The sequence below is a fragment of the Petromyzon marinus genome, chromosome 33, assembly GCF_048934315.1.
Source record: "Petromyzon marinus isolate PM22_M1 ecotype Great Lakes invasive population chromosome 33, UKy_Petmar_22M1.pri1.0, whole genome shotgun sequence".
NCBI classification, from domain to species: domain Eukaryota; kingdom Metazoa; phylum Chordata; class Hyperoartia; order Petromyzontiformes; family Petromyzontidae; genus Petromyzon; species Petromyzon marinus.
The window spans coordinates 4,816,995-4,837,296 of record NC_133699.1 but is presented as its reverse complement, the minus strand read 5'-3'; the positions used below and the strand labels follow the sequence as shown (position 1 = coordinate 4,837,296).

The following is a 20,302-nucleotide window of genomic DNA, read 5'->3' as shown; positions in this document are numbered from 1 at the left end:
TAATTGTCTTTTGTCAACGTGACACTTTTTTGCTGATTGGCCGTGTCGGGTGGTGGAGGGTTACGACACATTTATAAATAACGCGATCTAACCCAAAAACCTTTATTATGAATAAAATTGGTCGCGAAAGCCTACGTGTTAAACTGACCCTTCCATTATGTCATCGTTTTGAACGCTATGGAATGTGTCTGTTTTCTCACCCTGTTCTGCAAGCGTGTCGCAATAGAGGCTTTCTGGCTTCCTCCCGTAGCTTAAAACATATCCTACACCACAATGCAGGACTCTCTGTTGAGGTTTAAGTTGCTTTTGATTTGTTGCACGGATGATCCCGTTTGGCCAGTTGCCTGGCTATTTTACACGGGAGATCCGTGGTACTGCGTAAGCACAGCAGCAGCTGCAGCAACAAAGGCACAAAACGAAACCATCGACATTGCAGCAGAGAAAAAGGGGTACGGCAGGGCCCTTGAGGAACACCGCACATCCTAGCACACGAGGTGCTTCGCGGCTATTGACAGGACAAATGCGAATCTATAACAGAGAGTGCAAATATGTGGGAGGAAGCAGTGCCAGAAAAAAACTATGTTCGGCACCGGTGCAAGTAAGCCGTGCGCGTCCTGTTCTAACAGGGAAAGAAAGAGGGGGAGTGAAGGGAGGAAACAGAGATGCATATGAGCGGCGAGGTTATTCCATAAATGTGGAGCAGTCACGTGGGTATGTTTTTATTTATTTACCAAAGCTTTAACAAATAGATTTTTAAAATTGCAATAAGGAGTGACTTCTGAGGCTATGGGAGGGAGTTAGAGGAGCAAAGTGGCCCTTTACGTAATTACAGAGTCTTCGGACTCTGTGTGTTTTTCCAAAAAGAATATAACAGTAACATCAACACGAATTACCAAAAACTAACAGCACTGTCATCACCGCCAACACCACCAACACAAACATCACTATCGCCACCTTCAAGACTAACACCACCATCATCACCACCATCGTCATCATCATGTGTTTGGCGATCATAAAACAAGGCTAACACAGCTCCAAACACACACCAAGATTAGGCAGTACACAACTTTTATGACGGAAAACAAGCTACTTTGTCCCCCGAAAATTACTTTTAGGATGGAAAAACCTGACACCAATTTTCAACATCAGGGCCGCAGTAAAATAAAAAATATTGTTTTTACTCCGTGCTACATTTTTCGAGCAAATCAACGTTTGAAGCAAAGTCCCTCTCTTACGCAGAGACGCCTGCCAGATTCGCACCTCTGAAACGTGACTCTCCGGACCATCAACCCGCTTTATGACGTTCCTTCTTCCATACCGCGTTCCCCGTTGGCTGCCATAAGTTTTAACGACGCCAACGTTTTTACGAGATCGTTTTTACGCCTGGCTGAATCCCTTGCGCTTGTGTTGTCCTTTGCCCATGAGTGACTGCCTCTTGCTCTCTATAAAGCGAATGTGCCCACTCCTGCTGTACAGGCCCATAGACTCCCAAAGCGACCCATAGACTCGCACATGGAGACACAGAGAAGCCCATAGACTCCCACAGAGGCCCATAGACTCACATATAACCATATATCCCCACAGAGACCCATAGACTCCCACATAGACCCATAGGCTCACATATATAACCATAGACTCCCACAGAGATCCATAAACTCCCACAGATAGCCATAGACTCACAAAGAGACTGCCTTTCTCTCTGTAAAATAAGTTGCTGTATGGCGTCTTGAGATGCGGGTCCATTTAAATGCCGCTACATAGGTCCAAATGGTGTTGTGTTGGCATATCAGCCTGTGGTTACATCCCAGCCTGTGGTTACATCGAAGCCTGTGGTTACAGCTCAGCCTGGACTTGAGGCCTAACCAGTAGAAAAACAAGGGGCTGGCTGCTGTCCCATACGCATTGCTTGCCCTCTTCAAAATGTTTGCAGTCTTGTTTATCGGTTCAACTCTGATTGTGGTATGAGTGTCAGATCACTATATTTAGTTCGGTAACTCTCCTGCCCTACCGCGTTAGTCGATAGGCTGCCGATTTGTGAGCCTCATTATCCGTGTAACGATTTTATAGATTTTATTTTATTATTTTTCTATCTACGTGGCTTTACCGAGAGACCCATAGAGTGCCGTTTAACGATGAACAAAATAAATCGTCGACATTTTTTCAACCTCAATTTCTTTTGTTATGAACGTAATTATTTGATTAATAGTTTGTTTATTTTGTCGTAGATCGTGTGGGTACAATGATGTAAACAATATAGAACACTCGACCACCCAGCAACACAGCCAATCAAATGAAGTTGCCACGTGACCAAATGTAGTTTTTCAGTAAACACGCAGAATATTTATAAGCAAGCAAACGTGCGACAATTTTGTCCGACGTTTCGCCAGAGATTACATCCAGCATCATCAGGTTGTCAACAAAAGCGCAGCTGTCTTGTTGTGAAAGCCTACGCAACAACCCGGTGCCGTTCGGGTTTGAATTCGTTATCCGGCAAAAGTGTTTCAAGTCGGCAGCCTCACACAACTCCGTCTTCCGTGATGGAGTTTATCTGAAGTTTGATTCCCTCCGTTTTAGCCACCACTCCCATCGTGAATCTGGAAACTCCGCCAGCCATAATCCCATCCAGCTACGTGTCATGCCCAAGAAGCCACTTAACAGGTCCAGCTAATCGATGTTGTCTTGTTATCATCTCACAGTGGGACTCAAGGCATGCGTCTTTCCGCGCTTCTGTGCGCACCGTTTCAGCTTTTGTCCCATTTTCTTTGTCAATAATATAGCATTCTTAAAAGTCTCCGTGCAAACGATGAACCCATGGATTGTGGTCGCAGCCCTCGGTAAACACCCCCGCCCCCCCAAACAAAAAGCCTATAAAACCGGAGAGGCTTGTAAATAATAATTTGCACCCGGGGCGAGCACACACCTTTCGCGGAATATTCCGCAATACGCCGAACTGAGCGAACGGGAGGAAATTCCGATAACAAAAGTTGGCATAGAAATAAAAACCACAGGGCTAGGGACAAAGCCAACGAGCTCGTATCGCCTTTTATCGAGAGTGGCGTAGCGTTGACCGGGAGTAACAATTGTGCAATTGTCACCTGTTCGTTGTGCATGGCTTGCAATCATATTTTATCCAATGTAATTTTAATACACAACTCTATTGACTATACGTCGACTCTTTCACAACAACAACAACAACCGCCATTCGCCACTAAGTGCTTGTTGTGCAAGGCTATGTGCACCACCCGTGCCCCCTACTCTTTCACAAACACACATGCTTGTACTGAATTTATTAAACAACGACAAAGACCTCCCCGTAAAAAAACATTTAACATACTGTTGGGGTACGTGCCATTAGCGAGAAGCTTTTCAGAGGGCCAGCATGGCATGGCACAAGAAGGGGTGGTTTGGCCAACGAAACTCCCGGCCGTCTTTGTCTTCCCAGTGCTGATGTTTACAAACTCAATTATTGTGAGTCGCCCTCTGGGAGGGACACGAGCGGGGATAATATGACTCGGGTGGCCGGTAGCACAGTGTGCTAACCACTACACTAGCGCTCTCCACCAGCCCCACTCGTAACACACACAGACAAAGATCCCCCCCGTATAGTCTCAACAGACTTTTTGAGCAAATGCTGTTCGCGAGAGGCACCCATGAAGGCCAGCACGGCACACGAGGGGGTGGGTGGCCAGCACCACGCTCGGCTACCAGTGGCGAGGTTTACGCATCGCAGCAGGTACTTATTTGAGGCAGAGTCGACTTAGAGAAGGCTCAGGACCGGTTCAAATATGCACTGCTGATAAAGGTCGTGATCGGGACTCGAAATCTGGTCGCTGGGTTTGTAGCGCAGTGCGCTAACCACTGCGCCACCACTCCCTACTAACCCCCCCCCCCCCACGTGTAACAAAGACACACCCACACTGAAGCAGGCTGCAGCGAGCGCCAAGAGCCGCGTGCTTTTCTCACGCAGCTCGGGCTACAGGCCACGATTCAGAGCGGCGGGACAGTGGTTAGCGCACTGCGCTGTTGAGACTGGCAATCCGAGTTCCATTTCCGAAAACGGTCAACGTCACTGATTACCAACCGGCACTGACCAGCGGGGTGAAGCATGGTCAAAGAAAACCTCACAGCAGAATTGGTGCGAGATGTGGCAGAACAGATGATTCCCACGCAGGGTTGCGAATATTGGCATCATATGCAACAAATGTGCTCGCTTCTTAATAAATACGAGTTTACAGGTTCGTGTACAGATTTGTCAATCCACTGCTGGATCACGAGGGGCTCTCTCCCCCCGTGCGGTTTCCAGTTAGAGTCGGGAGGCGAGGAGATCTTTCCTGCTTCACGTGGAATTAGAACCGCCGGGCAGGACGAGTCGCATTTGAGGGCGGTATTGCTGCTGTCAGCCGCTTGCTAACGCACGCCGGGGGTCCTGTAAGGCAATGAATCGGCCGCACGCGGGGCAATGAACCGATTCTGGGCCACCGCATGAGTTCTGCCGAGCTTCGAGGACACCCGTCCCCACCCCACCCCACCAATGCTCCACTTGGCTTCTTTGTTCTGCCACGAGAAACTACGGTGGCTCCATAGACGGCTTCAGAACGGCGACCTTTTTAGTCACTGCTGCTACTGCTGCTGCTGCTGGCTGCGGACGTCGCTTCCACACGTGGGACGTTAAAGATGACACCTGCCCCACCACGCCTTCGCAAAGTGCAGTGGCCGCTGCCAAACATCACCGCACAATGGGCCATACATCTTGAACAACCGCATTCTAAGAGGCCGGCTTCTCCGGCGTACTGGGGCAGGCGTCAGTCGCGCCCACTCCCCGAAGCTATTGTCCACACGGCTCGCACACAGGCACTCAACCTCGGACGTCCAGTTTACACCGACTTGCCATATGCACGAGAGAAGAAGGATAATTCACCAAACCGGCGTCTGACCAGCGTGGTCAAGTATGGTCAAATAAACTCCCGTGACAGACTGGGTGCCCGGGGGAGGTCTTCGTCCAGCAGTGCTTTGAATAGAAGAAAAAAAAACAGTATCAAGGTGTGGATCACATTTAGCAACTTAATCCAATTAACTTCGCCACCCTCAACTCCAAACAACCGACGTGAAAATGAACACAGAGCAAAGTAGGACACCACGCAGAATATATGAGTTATAGTCCACGTGCCCATGCCGGGCATCTCACTTGTCGGTACCACCTGAGGTGGCGTAGTTTTCGTGGCTCCAATTGCCTTTTGTGGCCAACAACAGTGAATCACGTGATAACCATTTCTAGATTTGAAGCTTTCGTGACTGCAAGGGATCCATACTCTTTGGTTCTATTGGGTAAAAGTCACGTAGTAGGTAAAAAATAAAATAACAAAAATCACGACGTTTCGGCCACAACACAAGCGGCCTTCATCAGGTGAAGGGACGAGACTGTCACTCCAGCGCTGTCCTCCAGGCAGTCTCGTCCCTTCACCTGATGAAGGCCGCTTGTGTTGTGGCCGAAACGTCGTGATTTTTTGTTATTTTATTTTTTACCTACGTGACTTTACCCAATAGAACCAAAGAGTGCGTGATAACCGCTTGAAATGAGTGGGGGGTTTGTCAGATAATTGACTTGCTCTTATTGGCCACACAAACACATCGGTCGGACAAAAAAAAACCTTTTGCTCCATCAAGTGTTATCAATTTCCGCTCTGGCCCGTGCACTAATATGGATAAATATATGTCTTCAAACGTTTGCACTCAAAATTGTGCAAGCTGTCAATCCGGTTTGTTAATCGCTAATTGCTTAATTGTGCAGTTCCAATATTATCCTCTGCATCGTGCGCACGCGTGCACGCACGCACAAAGACAAGCTTATTGTAATAATCAATTATGAAAATTGTTACATTTAATAAAAAATAATTATTATTGTACTTTACACAGCCCTTTGTCAATTCACTTCTGAATGAAGGGGGCTGATTGACCATACTTCACCATGCTGGCTTGTGTGGGTTGAGTACCACAGAGGGCCCAGCATGTAAACGATAAAGGCGCAGCTTTGCAATTTCCTTCGCCACTGCTAGCGGAATTGCCTCCGCTAGACGGAGCGAGCTATTTAAAAAACACAGAGGCATTCTCGTGGGCATTTGGCCTACTCTACAAACGCTGGCCAGACGTCTTGGAAGAGGTGAGAGTACCCACACTCTACCACCCACCGGTCTACTAACTGTGGTGTACCCATTTATACACTGCTGGGTGGACAGAGGTCGGTGGATTTCAGGACAATACAAACTCCAAGGGGCACCCAGAGGTTCCTGGAGGCCTGGGGCAGAATGCCACGCGGGCCCCCCTTGATTCCACCATCCAGAGGCCTCGTTGCGAGGGCCTCTTTCGTCTGAGGCCCAGAGACCAAATGTCCCCCCTTTGCCCTCCGTTATGGGTAGCCCTGCACAAAGACAAAGATCCCCCGTGTAGCCTTAACGCACTTTTGGGGCAAGTGCTGTTAGCGAGCACCTATGAAGGTCGGCACGGCACACGAGTGGGTGGGTGGCCAGCAACCCACCTTTGTTTCCCTAGTGGCAATGTTTACACACCGCACGAGGAACACATTTGAGGCTGAGTAAACCTAGGGGAGGCCCAGGACCGGTTCATGATATTCGCCACTGTACACTATGCACGCGCACACAGATGTGCTCACAAACAACATGTTGTTTAACCAGTTGAAAACACCCAAGAGACCAGGATGAGTCAATTTTAAGAATGACCTTTGGGTCTTAGTCTGCCAGCAGGGGGCGATGCTCGCTGCTGTGTGCATAATCCCAATTGAGTCATTTGCGGGGTAAGTTTCGAATTGAACACATTTGGACCCTGACATCGGCACGCAATGGCCTTTAACCCTTGCGACTGTCGATGACGGAGGGTCTTTAACGTCCACTGAAGCACACCACTCGTAGGATTATGGTTATGACTATTACTCTGGTCTCGCCCACCTCCCTCCCCCAGCAACTCCGATTAGCACCGTTGGCTACGCACGGTAAGAAATACGCTGAACGTACGTACGTGACATAACATTCGCTGGGATACTCAGGGCGGCCCCTGGAATCGAAACCGTGAACTGTCAACGTCAAAGGGACTTCCCGCCTCAAATAAGCATTGAGGCATTCGATACGTAGTAGGACAACCACCGTTGACTTCCCCACAAAATAGTGACCATTTTATCGCCCCCCCCCAAAGGGATGATGGGCTGAGTCAAACACCTTCCACCCCCACCAGGATTTGACCTCGCAACCTGAGCCACGTGGCCGAAGTGTGACCTGCAACGTTCAATGCTACGATTTATTCCGTTGTTGTACACACACACACCAAAAAAGTATCCCCCGTGTAGCCTTAACAGACTGTTGGGGCAAGTGCACTCGTGACATAGCCGTGCAACTGTATGCTGTGCGGGGAGAGGGTGCGGTGGCTGGCTCGACTGAACATGATGCGTGCAAACAAATACTGACAAATCTGCCGTAATTTCCGTAATTTCAAGCGAGCGACCGCAGAGTTTGCGGTTGGAAAACTACGCCCAGGGCGAGGTGTTGGCCGCTGATAGCGAGCTGGCTCGAAGTGGCGCTTGGCGATGCTGCTGCTGCTGCTGCCGCCGCCGCCGCTAAACGCGAGCAGAGGGGGTGCTGTAGACAAAGTGCATCGCGTGCGTGCGAGTGAATACACCAGTGTGGTTCTTCACCTTGACATCAGCCCATGATTCTCAATCGTTAAAACGTGTAATGATGTTCACGAATGCGTAGGCTTTGATGAAACAAGGCAGTTGTAACTTACTTGCCCTCGTGCTTAATTTTCCTTTTCGATGATTTGCCTTCTAAAAAAAAAAGTGGCCATATCTCGCACCCCCAGAAAGGGCATCACGCACCCCCAGGTTAAGAAGCCCTGGAATAGAGTAATCGATCAGTTCGTGTGAATGTATGGGGCGCGGTGAGCGCAGTGGTCAGCGTGCATGCTGCGCTACACTCTACTCGCGGCCAACACCAGTGACGATTATGTAAGCCGGTCCTGAGGCTTGTACTTGGTCGATATGGCCTCAAATAAGTACCTGGTGCGGTGTGTTAACAGCACCACGGGGGAGACAAAGGCGGCTACACCCCCCCCCCCCCCCCCCCATCCTTCATGTGCCGTTCCGGCCTTAATAAGTGCTTGCTAACAGCACTTTCCCCAACAGAATGTTAAGGCTATACGGGGGATATTTGTCTGTGCGTGATGAAAATGAGGGTGAATGTGCATGCACATGGAAGTCTTGCGTGAATGTGTAACTGTCTGTGTGTGTGAATTTAAGTGCGCGTGAATCTGTGAAATGTGCGGGCGCATGTGTACGTGCGAAATGTGTGATAATGTGTGAAATGCACGTGCGATTGTGTCAAGTTGTGAACGTGTCAAGGAGTCGTTGTGTGTGAATGTGTGTGAATGTGTGAAAGTGTGTGTGTGTACGTGTCAATGTGTGTGCCAATGTGCGTGCTTGTGAGTGACCCATCAGTGACGATTATTTGAACCGGTCCTGAGCCTACCCCTAGGCCGACTCAGCCTCAAATGAGTACCTCGTGCGGTGTGTAAACATCGCCACCGGGGAGACAAAGGCGGCCGGGCGTGGTGCTGGCCACCCATCCCCTCGTGTGCCACAGTGCCGGCCTTCATAGGTGCTCGCGAACAGCACTTGCCCCAACAGTCTGTGAAAGGCTATGGGGTGGATCTTTGTCTTTTGTTTGTGTAGTGTGCATGCTATTGGGTAACAGCTGGAGACTGTGGACTTAATCTCAATCTGGTCTCTAGTGTTAACTCATTGACAACACTTGTAAGGGTCTTTTAGTAACATTTGCTGATAACTGTCTGTGTTGTACTCCAGTAACTGGGAGTGAACAGGCTTTGCCCGCTTTCTATTTGCATTGGCATCATACGCCTCAAAAGGCAAACCACTTTGTTCACTGATATGTGCAATTAGTTAGCACGAGACTAATTCCTTAACTTTAAGCTAAGCGTAGACAGGACTCTTTTTGTACATATATAGCACGTACAAAAAGAAAATGAATAAGAACAATTGTAGAAAGGTAAGATCGATTTTATGGACGTATAATGGGGAAACGACAGATTGATTGGGGAAATGAGAGTTACAATTAATAGGTACGAGCTAGCAAATGAAGCGCAGAAGCAAATTTGAACGACTGGATGCGACTCGGTGTATGTGTAACGCACAGCTCTGGAGTGATATCAGACCATAATCACCGACACCTGTGAGAAAGGTTATAGCGCGTGGAGATATATCTCGCCACTATAACGTTCGTCTTTAGAGCCCCCCCACCTCCCCCCGCCCAGGTACAGCAATTAGAATGTGCGTCAGTCTCTTGGTGGCGATCAGATTTGCGGTTAGACGGCATGCGATGAATCTGAATTTGGGAAGTCGCTGGGATGGCGTGAATACAAATGAGATTGGGAGAGAAACGCTGGTCACGTGAGGGTAAACATAAAACACGAGGGAGAGTCTTGGCTTTGACACCGGCTCACAAACCGGTTGCAGTTTCACGAAAGATTATGTCTCCAGCGTGGGCTTTTTTAACGTTCAGTTTAAATCACTGGGCGCAGCTTCGGTAATTCCCCCGGCTCTTTCTCCCCTCCCCCCCACCCACCCCTCTTGCAAGGAACTATTGGTCATTTGCGGGGAAAAAAAAATCAACAAAATTGCCGACTTTAAAAGTCGTCTTCGTATAAACTATGAAGCAAAGGTCACCACGGCTTTAGGGACGCGCTATATGCAGCGACCAGAATTGGGTGAAAGCACGTAGCCCTAGAGGGCAGTTTAACAAAAAAAAGGTGAGTTTTGCAAGGCGACCCGAGTAACACATGAGCAAGGTCAAAGATAGTCCCCCCCCTCCTCCCCCCGATGTAATTCTGTCATCACCACGGCTTACAATATGATGCGGGAAGAATGCCTTTTATAATATCAAAATGTATTAATGTAATTTAAACACGTAGGCTTTCGCGACCATTAACATCCACAATAGTTTTTTTTGGGTTAGTAAAGAATTGGCATGTTCTGTGTACGTGACAAACCTTACTAATTGGCTGTGTCGGGTGGTGGCGGGTTTAACGGCACATTTATATTTACGGAATCCAACACAAAACACCGATGGTATGGATATGAATACAACTGTGAGACGGTTCTGGCCATCCAGCCACCGACTAATGCGTCCATAACCGCCACCTAGGGTGTCGTGTGAACGTGAGTCGAGTTTTGTTCATGGGATCCGTTCCCGATTGGATGGAGTCCATCACCGCACGCGACGCTAATTTCACGCCGACTTCCTCAGAGCCGATTGCATGGCATCCCTCACGCGTGCGGCCTTATGGACCTAACAGCTCAAACAACTGCCCCCCCCCACCCCCCCCGCTTAAAACGCATTGCTTCCAACTAAATATAAAATTGACCGCGGTTGCATTCATACTCCGTCTCCAAATAGGAGCGTTCTTTTATATATTTTTTGGGAAGGACGTATAATGATTGTTTCACCAAATCCTGTAGATTTGTTTTTTTTTTCTTCCAAACGAACTTTAATCCGATGAAAAAAAATGCGTGTAGTTTTTTTTTAACTATATACATTTTTATCTTCAGTCCGCTGGAATCTCAGTAGCGTACAATTAGTTTGCAAGGAGGGACGGAACGCGTGGAGACAAAACCGCCCACAAATCGCGCCGCGCGACACGAGGGCAGAGACGAGGGCGTCGACGGGTTATTAATTTATTCCAAAACAACAACAACAACAAACTTACACTTCTCCACCCCACCCCCCCACAGGGAACACCACAACAACAACAACAAACACGGGGAGAGACGCATATCGAAAAATATTGCATCGGTAAAAGACACAACTTCGTTTACAGTATAAAGAGAAAATAAACATCCCCCAACAGGAAGGGAAAAGAGAACTGACAGGGCAATCCAATTCACCATCGCACTGCACCGTAACATACCTTGCCACTTCGTGTTAACTTAGTTCATTACAGTTCACACATCAGCCTTTACAGAACTATACAATATTGCTTTTTTTTATTTAAGGCTGGTTGTGCTTCTTTAATAAAATAAAAAAAGACACAAGTTTAGCGTGTAATGTGCATACACAACGTTAGGGTTAGTTTGCTTCTACTTTTTGTACAACCACTTCCAAAAACAACGAACTCAAACCCTCGGCGGTTAGGAAATCGCTGCCGCTCGGGTCTACGCTACCGCAGAGGATCTGCCGAAGACGGTGGTAGATGTGCACAATCATCCAACACGCGGCAAATGAGAAAGGGGGTTAGACGCCCCCCTCCCCTCCCCTCGGGAAGATTCAATAAATACTGCGCACATCTCCTGTCGACGATCTACAGGAGTTGTTACTGCTCTACAGGTGCTAGGGTTAGGGTTGTCGTCCGACCGAACGAGAAGACTAGCACGCTACGTCAGTAAACTTATCACCGGCGAGGAGTGTGGGAGGAGGGGGGGGGGGGTTGTTGTACATACCCTTGAACAAGTCTACTCTTTAGACGAAATGTAATTTTTTTCTGCAAACCTTCGAGAGGACAACTGTAAATTATAGTTGTTTTTAAATTAAATAACAAACAAAAAAAAATCGCCCAATTCTAAATTGCTTGCTTTTTTTAGCTTGTTCTACAAACTCACACCCTCGCGAACGCAAACGCCTCTACACCGCCGAGCCTGACGCCACAAAAGCCTCACTCATTTTGGTCTCCTAAGAATAAAAGGTTCGCTTTAATCCGCGAACGTGACGAAGAGAAAAATCAACACGCGGAGAACGTGCGGCCACGCAGTCGCCCGGCGGACGGGCGGACGAGCAGCGCCCGTCGCGGCGTCGCCACTCTTACGACGATGCTTGGAAGCGCCGCCCTCTTCTTCGTTTCTCTCGGGGGGGGGAGGGGGGGGGAGGGGGGGGCCCCCCTCCCCCCCACAGACCAAAGTTCCGCTCACGACGACAACGAAAAGGCCGCGGGCTTGCACGCGCCAACAACAGCGCCAACAACAGCGCAGCGATGCAACGACGCGCCGCTCCCTTGAGCCGAGTCCACCGGGCCATCACTCCCGTTCGCGCACGGCTGCGAATCCACGGCCCCGAGTGAGCGGGCGACTCGCTCGGGGGAAAAATAAAACGCTGGTGAGACGTGGCACAGAGCAGAGGCGGGCAGCCGCGCGCCCCCCCCCCGCCTCCACCGCCCCGCCCTCTTCCACCCCGTGCCGGCGACAGGAGGCGGACGGACGGTCAAAAGCGAAAACTCCCGGACCCAAGCCGACTGCCGCCGCCGACTGCCGCCGCCGTCGCCGGCGGCACATCCTGCCGCGCCGCCGTCGTCCGGCGCGAGCGGCGTTACTTCTCCACCGGCGTGGACGGCCCGCCGCTGTTGGGGGGCGACTCCCGCTCCTTGTCCACCGACGCGATGACCCCTGGGAGGGAGGGTGGGTCGGTGGGCAAAGAAGGGGACGGGCACCGCGACAGTCAACAAAAAAATCTGGACGGCGCGCGGAGGGAAGGTGGGGGCGGGGCGGGGGGGGTAACAGCAAAACCGATTTGCGAGCGGCCGAACGATGCCGTCATTCCGCGCGGCGCTCGCATCGATTGCTGCGCGAAAGGGATTTGGGCTGCCGTGTTTGTTGATAACGATGAACGCGCAAGTGTGAATTCTTTTTTAAAATTAAAAAAAATTCCGAGGCGTAATAAAGTGGATGTCTTGTCAGCGTCTGGAGAGTCAGTGGCATTGAGATGCTCTCGACATTCAATATGCGTCGTTAGTGTTCTTCTCTCTATACATTGCAGCATCGCACGACTATGCAAGGGAGACGAATAGAGGGTCGACTGTCCAATAGGGGACAGAAAATTACTGCAACTGCTGCCGATGATAAAAAAAAAATTAACAATGATGCAAACATCCTTACTATAAACGCGTTTGTGAGCAAGTTTATTCAGCAATGGGTTGGTAAAGAGGAGTGCTTTTGTTATGAGTCGATACAGTTGTTTGGTAATGTAAATTTTATATATTACATTAGCTTGTGTATTTATACATTGACCTGAGGGCGGGAGAAGAGGCGGGATGGGTCGATACAATTTTTTTTCCCAATTCAGAAACCCTATTCCGAAGACAAAAAAAAGTCTCGCGACTCATCCGAGACTTTGCCGAACCGGGTCGCGGACACCACTACGTTGCCACGATCCCCGCTGCGCGAACCGCTCGCTCGCGACGCACGGCACGGACACGGCATGGCCGCCCGCCGCCGCTCACCTTCCACGCGATCCCAGTGTGCCCTGGCCGCCGCGGTGGCCGCGTCCTGGTCCATGTCCCTGGCGAGGTCGTCCCTGGCCGAGGGGAAGGCGTCCTCCTCTTCCTCCTCTTCCTCCTCCTCCTCCTCCTCGTACTCCTCCTCGGACAGCAGCATGCCCTCGGGCGGCCAGCGCAGCTCGCCGCTCTCCACCTCGCCGCCGTCGATGGGCTCCACCACGATGGAGGGCAGGCGGCCCTTGGTGCTTAGGCAGTAACCATCGTACGTGTCGTACGGGTCCGGGAAGATCTGCCGCGACGATGCCGGGACACGGTGCAGGGAGGAGGAGGGGAAGGAGGGGGAGGAGGGGGAATCGTTAGTGGCCGGCTCTAACCTCGCCGAACACGAGGGTCCAATAGGTTGCGGTCCTGCCGTGGTGCCGCGAGTGTCACGTGATGCGCCGCCGCTCCACCATCGGTGTGCACGTCGCAGAATGAAACAAAAGAGCGGCAATGGTTGCCCGGTACGCACAAACCGAGTCCCAACGAGCCCCACCCAGCCCCACCCCAAAATTTAAATCGCTTTCCTACCCCCTCTGAACTACTGGACATGGGCCCAGCAATTGACGTCCGACTCCTGCAAGGTGCGATGCAGACAGTTAATTATAAAGCAATTTATAATTCCATCTTTATGGTAAAAATAAAAATTGCAGTCACCTCCGCAGAAAAATTATTTTTGTTGTTTGGGGTGGTGAGGATGGGAGGTGGGGGGGTGGCGGTGAACTATGGAACTCAGCAACCAGAGATCAATCCCTGGTCATGGTACAACACCCATGGCGAGTGATATCTGTCCACCGTACCATTGACTTTTGCCATCATCTAAAGCGAGGCATCAAGAGACAGAGATTCTACAGAGCCACAGACCGACGCGCAAATCTCTCCGCGGTGCTTTCGGGCTGTGCTGCGCGCGGTTCAGCACGATGTCCGACGTTCCACTCCACGTGCCCGGGGAGCTTCTCCAGCTAGACAACGAATAAACACCTCCGTCTGTGGTCTCCACCCACCCACCAAGCCACCAACCGACCCACAGACCCCGCGTGGAGCCGAGCTAAACTGCACCGGACTCTCGCGCGATGAGTGCTGAAAACTCCGGCATGTGATGCTGCGTAAAACACCGACGTCTACAAAGGAGGGACGATCGAAATGTCACGCGTAAGCTCATGCCTGTCGTCGGCATTTAATTCGGCTCTCGAGAATTACGTACCACGGTTGTTTCCTGTAACCGACCCCTGATGTCCTTCCTTCCCGCCGCTTCCTCACGCTCTCCCCCTCTCCCCGAGCGATGGCAGTCGCCATCCAGGGGCAACAAACGCGCCAACGCTGAGCCCCCCGCTAACATAATCGGCATAGCTCGGTGGAGATTTATCGCCCGCGCGAGCTGGCATCGCCCACTGCCGCCGCCGCCGCCGCCGCCCGCGACGCCACGAAGAGGTCGCGCAACAAGGGACGCCGCGCGGCGGGGATTACAGAGGGACGCAGATTGTGCAATCGGAAGGCCCGACCGTCTGTGGCTGCCCGCCCTTGCTCGGACATTCGGACGAAGGGGCCGTCCAGAAAGCAATAGGGATGGGCGGGCAAACCCTCGCGTCGACCGTGCCGTGTGGATTATGGTACAGGCGGGTTGTGGCGGGCGTTTTGATACACTTCACGTCGGTCAGTGCGGGGTCGGCGAAGGGGGTGCGGCGCAAAGGCCGGCTCGGATGGCCGGCTCGGATACAATTCGCCACCGACGTCAGCCGTGGCTGCGACGTGAAACTCGCGGCGACTGTGGCACAGGGATTCGGGGGAGGTCATCGAGCGGGCGACCCTCGGTGGCCGAGAGAGATTTTGGATGGGCGAAGAACGCCGGTCTCGCCGCACGTGCCAGCAGTCGAAGATCGTCGCCGCCATGGGGATTTGCGGCACGATGTTTTCCGGCAAATATTGCCACATCGAGAGAATTCTGGATCGGTATCATTCCCGCTGGGCGGAGAGGTGGAATGGAGGGGGGGGGGGGTGGGGGGGCCTTCAGCTGGGCCGCACTTTGAATCCAGCGACCCGAGTTCAACTTCCGGCTATAGCTAACATCAGTGGCGAGTCAAAAGTCAGAACCGGTCGCGTCCCTCCTGCCCCACAATTCCTCCCTCCTTCCTTGACCAAACCACAATGATTGGCATGGTGAAGTATGGCCAAACAATAAAACGCCATGAAACAAGATGGCATGGGGGAGGGGGAGGGCCTTCATCCATTGGTGGATTGAGAATGGCTGTAATTTAGAGATATAATTATACGTATATATCATCATCATCATCAGAGTTGGGACTTGTTCCGTAGTTCAGCCCTAACAAAAGGCCAGCAACTTCTGCCCTCGGCCAAACGTATTATTTCCATCGGACAAAGCCCCCCCCTACCTCACCCACCCTCTCACCCCCTCCCCCCTCACCACCGTTAGCCGTTCCATTAGCAGTTCCATTAGCAGTTGGCTAATCCGTCTTATGCATCGTCAGCCAGTCATTGGTCGGTCGAGTTCGTAACGTGGAGGGGGGGGGGAGGGGGCACGCCGATAACGTGGCGCGCTGTTGGACGCGTGGAAAAGATCCGGGCCGGCGTTCAGAGAGAGGGGCGATTGAGCTGCCGTTGAAAAGTTCCACTCGGTGACGCATTAACTGCCTCCGTGTTCACTACGGGGACGGCTTTTGGAGTCCAAGTCACGAGCTATCATAGACTAGGTTTACCTTTGTACCAAACTTGCTGCGTCGACAATACTCGCTTACCAACAGAGAATATCTCGGGTTTCAGTCACACATTTAACCCACCCCTATTGCTCGCAAAACCTCCTCCCCCACCACTCCTCGCTCACATAAGGCACCAACAATTCTGGGATTGTGATGGTAATGGCGCTAATTGCTAATAGTTTTTTTATCGATGGTGACGATTAAAGGGAAGAAGATAATGTATTGAATACGAAAATGACAGACGATGATAATCTTGATGGTGAGATTATTGTCGTGGTGGTGATTGATGATCATGGAGGTCGTGGATATGATAATGACGATGGTGGCGGTTGTGGTGGTGACAGTGGTGATGACAGTGGTGATTCGAGGTGCTTGTGGTCAATCAACGTTTTTTTTCCCTATCGTTGGTTCATTAGACAACGCCAGAGTTTACATTTCATGAGACTAGACCGTTTTTTTCCATATACAGTATAAGCCTATATATACACATCCCATTAATCTGACAGCGTAAAAATCCGCGGAAGCTGCCGTGAAGCTTGGGCGACTTTTGGGAGCACATTCTATTTTTACGCAACATACATTTCACACTGTCGTTTATATAAACGTCTCTCATTCCAGCTCGGGGCTTGTTTTTTTTGTTGTTGCAAAGAATAATAATATACAAAAATTAAATAACCATCCGCGTGAGAAAGGGCTAGGCTTCCACGGATGTCTATCCCTGCGGATCGCGGCAGCGAGAGCGTTGGAACATTTTAGTCATTAACGGCACGGCCTATGGGCTTGCTTGCTTGGGACATTATAATAATGCCCTTTGTGTACAGTCAGCGTTACCGAGGCCATAGATTAATTGGAAAACTAAAATAAAAATTCCAAGCAATCTCTGGGGAACTGGAAAAAGGCAAAGCAGAAGAGGGTTTTTTTTGTTTTTGGGAAAGAGTCTATGCGCGGGTGATGTAATTCTATCCGAGTTGCTAGGCAAAACTTTTTTTTTCCGAAGTGACACGCGATAGGGGGTGGGTGGGTTAAGAGAACGGTGGCTCAGAGCCAGGGCCGTTTAATTATTAATTATATTATAACTCACTAGCCCTTCGTCCGTCTCTATCCACTGCTGGTTGGGAGGCTTCCTTCCCGTGTCGATTAAAAGGGTGGTTGTGGGGTGGAGTGGATGCTTGACCATACTTCACCACGCTGCAGAGTGCGGCTTGGTGAAGCGAGTAGGGGCGAGTCAAGACCGACTCGGATATCGCTCGCCACACATCCTAGCCGTGGGCCGGCAATTGAACTCGGACGATCCAGATGTGCTCGGGTTGGTTACAGGTGTGTGCTTTTTGTCTGTTCATTAAATGACTGTGCTACCATCCCGACCAGCCCTGTTCGACTCCTGCCTAGGATACGGCTACTTACACCCCCCCCCCCGCCCCCCCCCAAAAAAAAACTTGGGACTTCTAAACTGCACTCGATGTATTATGAGTATATTTGATTCGGCATAGTCACGCGCTAACATAACAATTAACAGACACGCGTACACTCCCCCCCACGCCACTCTCTCCCATTATGTTGCGAGCTGCCGCCCTTAATAGGCGCTCGCAAACATTCAACGACCGAGAAGCCTCACCTGGAACGGGAGGCGCGCATCGCGAGTCTTGAAGCTCAGGTCTTCCATGGCGGATTGGCTCATCATCAGCTCGGTCATTCTCCCGGTGGCGATGCCGGGACGGGTGTCCTGTGTCAGACGGAGCACGCGGGCAAACACGCAACACGGACCCAGGTCACACAGTGCACGGCGGCTCGGGATGACAGACACAGCTTGGCTTGTCTTGCAAGAGCTGAAGGATCTCTCAGCAGGAGCGAAACGTCAGATCTATTGCCGAAGGCCACGCGGAGCAAACCCGAACGCACATCAGAGGGCCCATCCGGCCACAACCACGAAAACCCACGTGGCCGTATTGGTGGTATTACTGCCCGCAGAGGATGTTTGATATTGATGCTGTAGTTTCATCAATGCGATATGAGCGATGCCATCAACAATATTATCACCCCCCCCCCCATTGCCATCAATAATCACCATTATCACCACAACCTACATTGAAAGCCCATACAAAGACGGCAGGCAAACATTTCTTCACAGATTCGAATACGGACGAACAGAGAATAATAATTTTAAAACACGTCCATTTCAAAATACGAGCCTGTACATTAGAAAACAAAACTTTAAAAAGGCAAGATTCTAAATATGGAAGTGTACGAGATGATTTCCCTCCGGGCTAACAGTTGGCAGCCAGGAACAAGACAAATTCTTAACGTCATATTATTCACACGCGGTTGGCGATTTACCTTTTCCGCCCGAATAGTTTTGTTGAAACGGACCCCTCTGCCTCTATATCCGTCTCCATAATCGCCACCACAATCAGCATCATCATCATCATCATTTTCACGTTCACCAACAATGCGGAAGATTGTTTTTAAAACCTGATCGCCAACACCGTACATTTATTTTAGCCTTGACAAAAATAGTTTTCACGAGCTACAAATCACAACGGGGTTTGCAATTGCGGCCTCGTTAAGCTTCACAGTCGCAAGACCACGTGCCCCACACCCAGCCCGCCCACCACTATAACGCTGCAGGTGAAACACGTGCAGCGAGCAGTCTCTCGAGCGCGTTTAACCCACAGACAACGACCACCCCCATTGGCACGGTTGGCTACGTACGGCGCGAAAGAAGTCCACCGTCCTTCGACGGAACGATCGGTCTTTTTTCAGTTAAGATTTTTACACGCTTCCGTCTTGTGCGAGACCGCCCACCCACACCCCACTCCCGACCGGAGCCAGGCCAGAGGGAGAGGGCATGGCCTGCGCCGAACAATGAACGCGAAGTGACAGCGGTAACGGTCGCACGGCTCTGCCTGCTCTGTGCCGGCGTTTAGCGTCGCGACTCCACGGAAGGGGGCGAATTACTCGGTTCACTCACGGTGGCGGTAATGTGTGCCAGTGTTTAGCACGAGGCTTGGAGCGATGCGAAGAACATTTTGGGGGTGGCACTGTCGAAATGGGACAAATCGAAAATCGAACTTCGTCGCCCGTCACGTGCCGTTGGCCAACGTTTAACAATCGTTTGACCTTTGATTTTCCTTACAATCATTGCCCCGAATGTATTCGTGCCAAACGCATATCACCCTTTCTATCAACCCTTCTAGAATATAATCATTAAAACATGTTACTTTTTAAAATTACGGTATGCAAATTATCTCAATCAAAGCGACCAAATTTGTACTCGGCACTTTAAATATCGCATCACCTGTGGAAATCTCGCACCGTGGATATAATCGCATACCCAGAAGACATCGTGTCCTGTTCTTTACAAGTGCCCGAGTGAGAGAGAGAGCTCGATACAGCGTCGGACGAGAACGGCGCCGGACAAACGCAGTGTGCCACGCGCCCTCTGCAGCCTCACAACTCCTGCCACCAACAGGCTGTTTGGGGGGCAACTGTTGTTAGCGAGCACCTATTAACAGGAGGGCGAGCACGGCGCACGGCACGATGGGGAAGTGGGTGGTGGGTGATGAGACCACGTGCGCTCATGTTAGCGCCACGGCCCGGCCGCCTTTGTCTCCCCAGTGGCGATGTTGAACAAAACACCAGCGCACAGAGACAGCGATCTCCCACATCGCCTTTAAAAAGAGTGTTGGGGCAAAGTGCTGTTAGCGAGCACCTACGCAGGCCGGCACGGCTACACGAGGGGGCTGTGGGTGGCCAGCACCACGCCCGACCGCCTTCGTCTCCCCAGTGGCGAATTCTACACACGGCAGCGGGGCACCCATTTGGATCCTCGTCGACCAGCAAGCACACAGCACAACACGCATACTCACCGGGTGAGCTTTGCTTGTTGCTCAGTAAACTCCACAAGGGCACGTTTGCTCTGTCGGGAGTGAGGATCCGCGGGTGGGATGGACTAGCAAGCGAGTGAGTACGGGGGGGGGGGAGCTTGGAGTTAGCTCTTTTGATAATGTACCAAACTATCGAGCCACTGCACACCCGAAGCGTCGTAGCAAACTGATCACTTCTCGCCCACTGACACCGCCTTATATACTGGCCGGCCGCCGTGCCTTCAGCACCCGCCCCTCTCTACCTCCCCACGTCACCGGCAAATTCTAAATGCGGCTCCCAGGGTGGTGGGGGGGAGGGGAGAAGTGGAGGGGAGTGGGGAAGGGAGGCGGGGCGGTTAGACCCAATTTTTTTATTTCAAGGCTTGGGCATTTGTTCGCGTCGAG

At 51.1% G+C, this 20,302-nt stretch overlaps 1 protein-coding gene across 2 annotated transcripts; it reads right to left on the bottom strand.

The window, feature by feature from the left end:
- Window positions 1-10,737: 10,737 nt before the first annotated feature.
- LOC116948339 (protein LBH-like) lies at window positions 10,738-20,109 on the bottom strand. Of its 2 annotated transcripts, XM_076071463.1 has the most exons (5): window positions 19,901-20,109; window positions 17,650-17,757; window positions 13,285-13,570; window positions 12,349-12,451; window positions 10,738-12,307 (listed from the first exon to the last, which is right to left on the bottom strand). In XM_076071463.1, the coding sequence occupies exons 2-4, from the start codon at window positions 17,725-17,727 to the stop codon at window positions 12,375-12,377; spliced, it is 441 nt and encodes a 146-aa protein (XP_075927578.1). In that variant the 5' UTR covers window positions 17,728-17,757; window positions 19,901-20,109; the 3' UTR covers window positions 10,738-12,307; window positions 12,349-12,374. The 2 variants fall into 2 exon arrangements, with proteins under 2 accessions (XP_075927578.1, XP_032820807.2); XM_032964916.2 differs by having other exon boundaries at window positions 10,738-12,451.
- Between the last annotated feature and the right edge of the window lie 193 nt (window positions 20,110-20,302).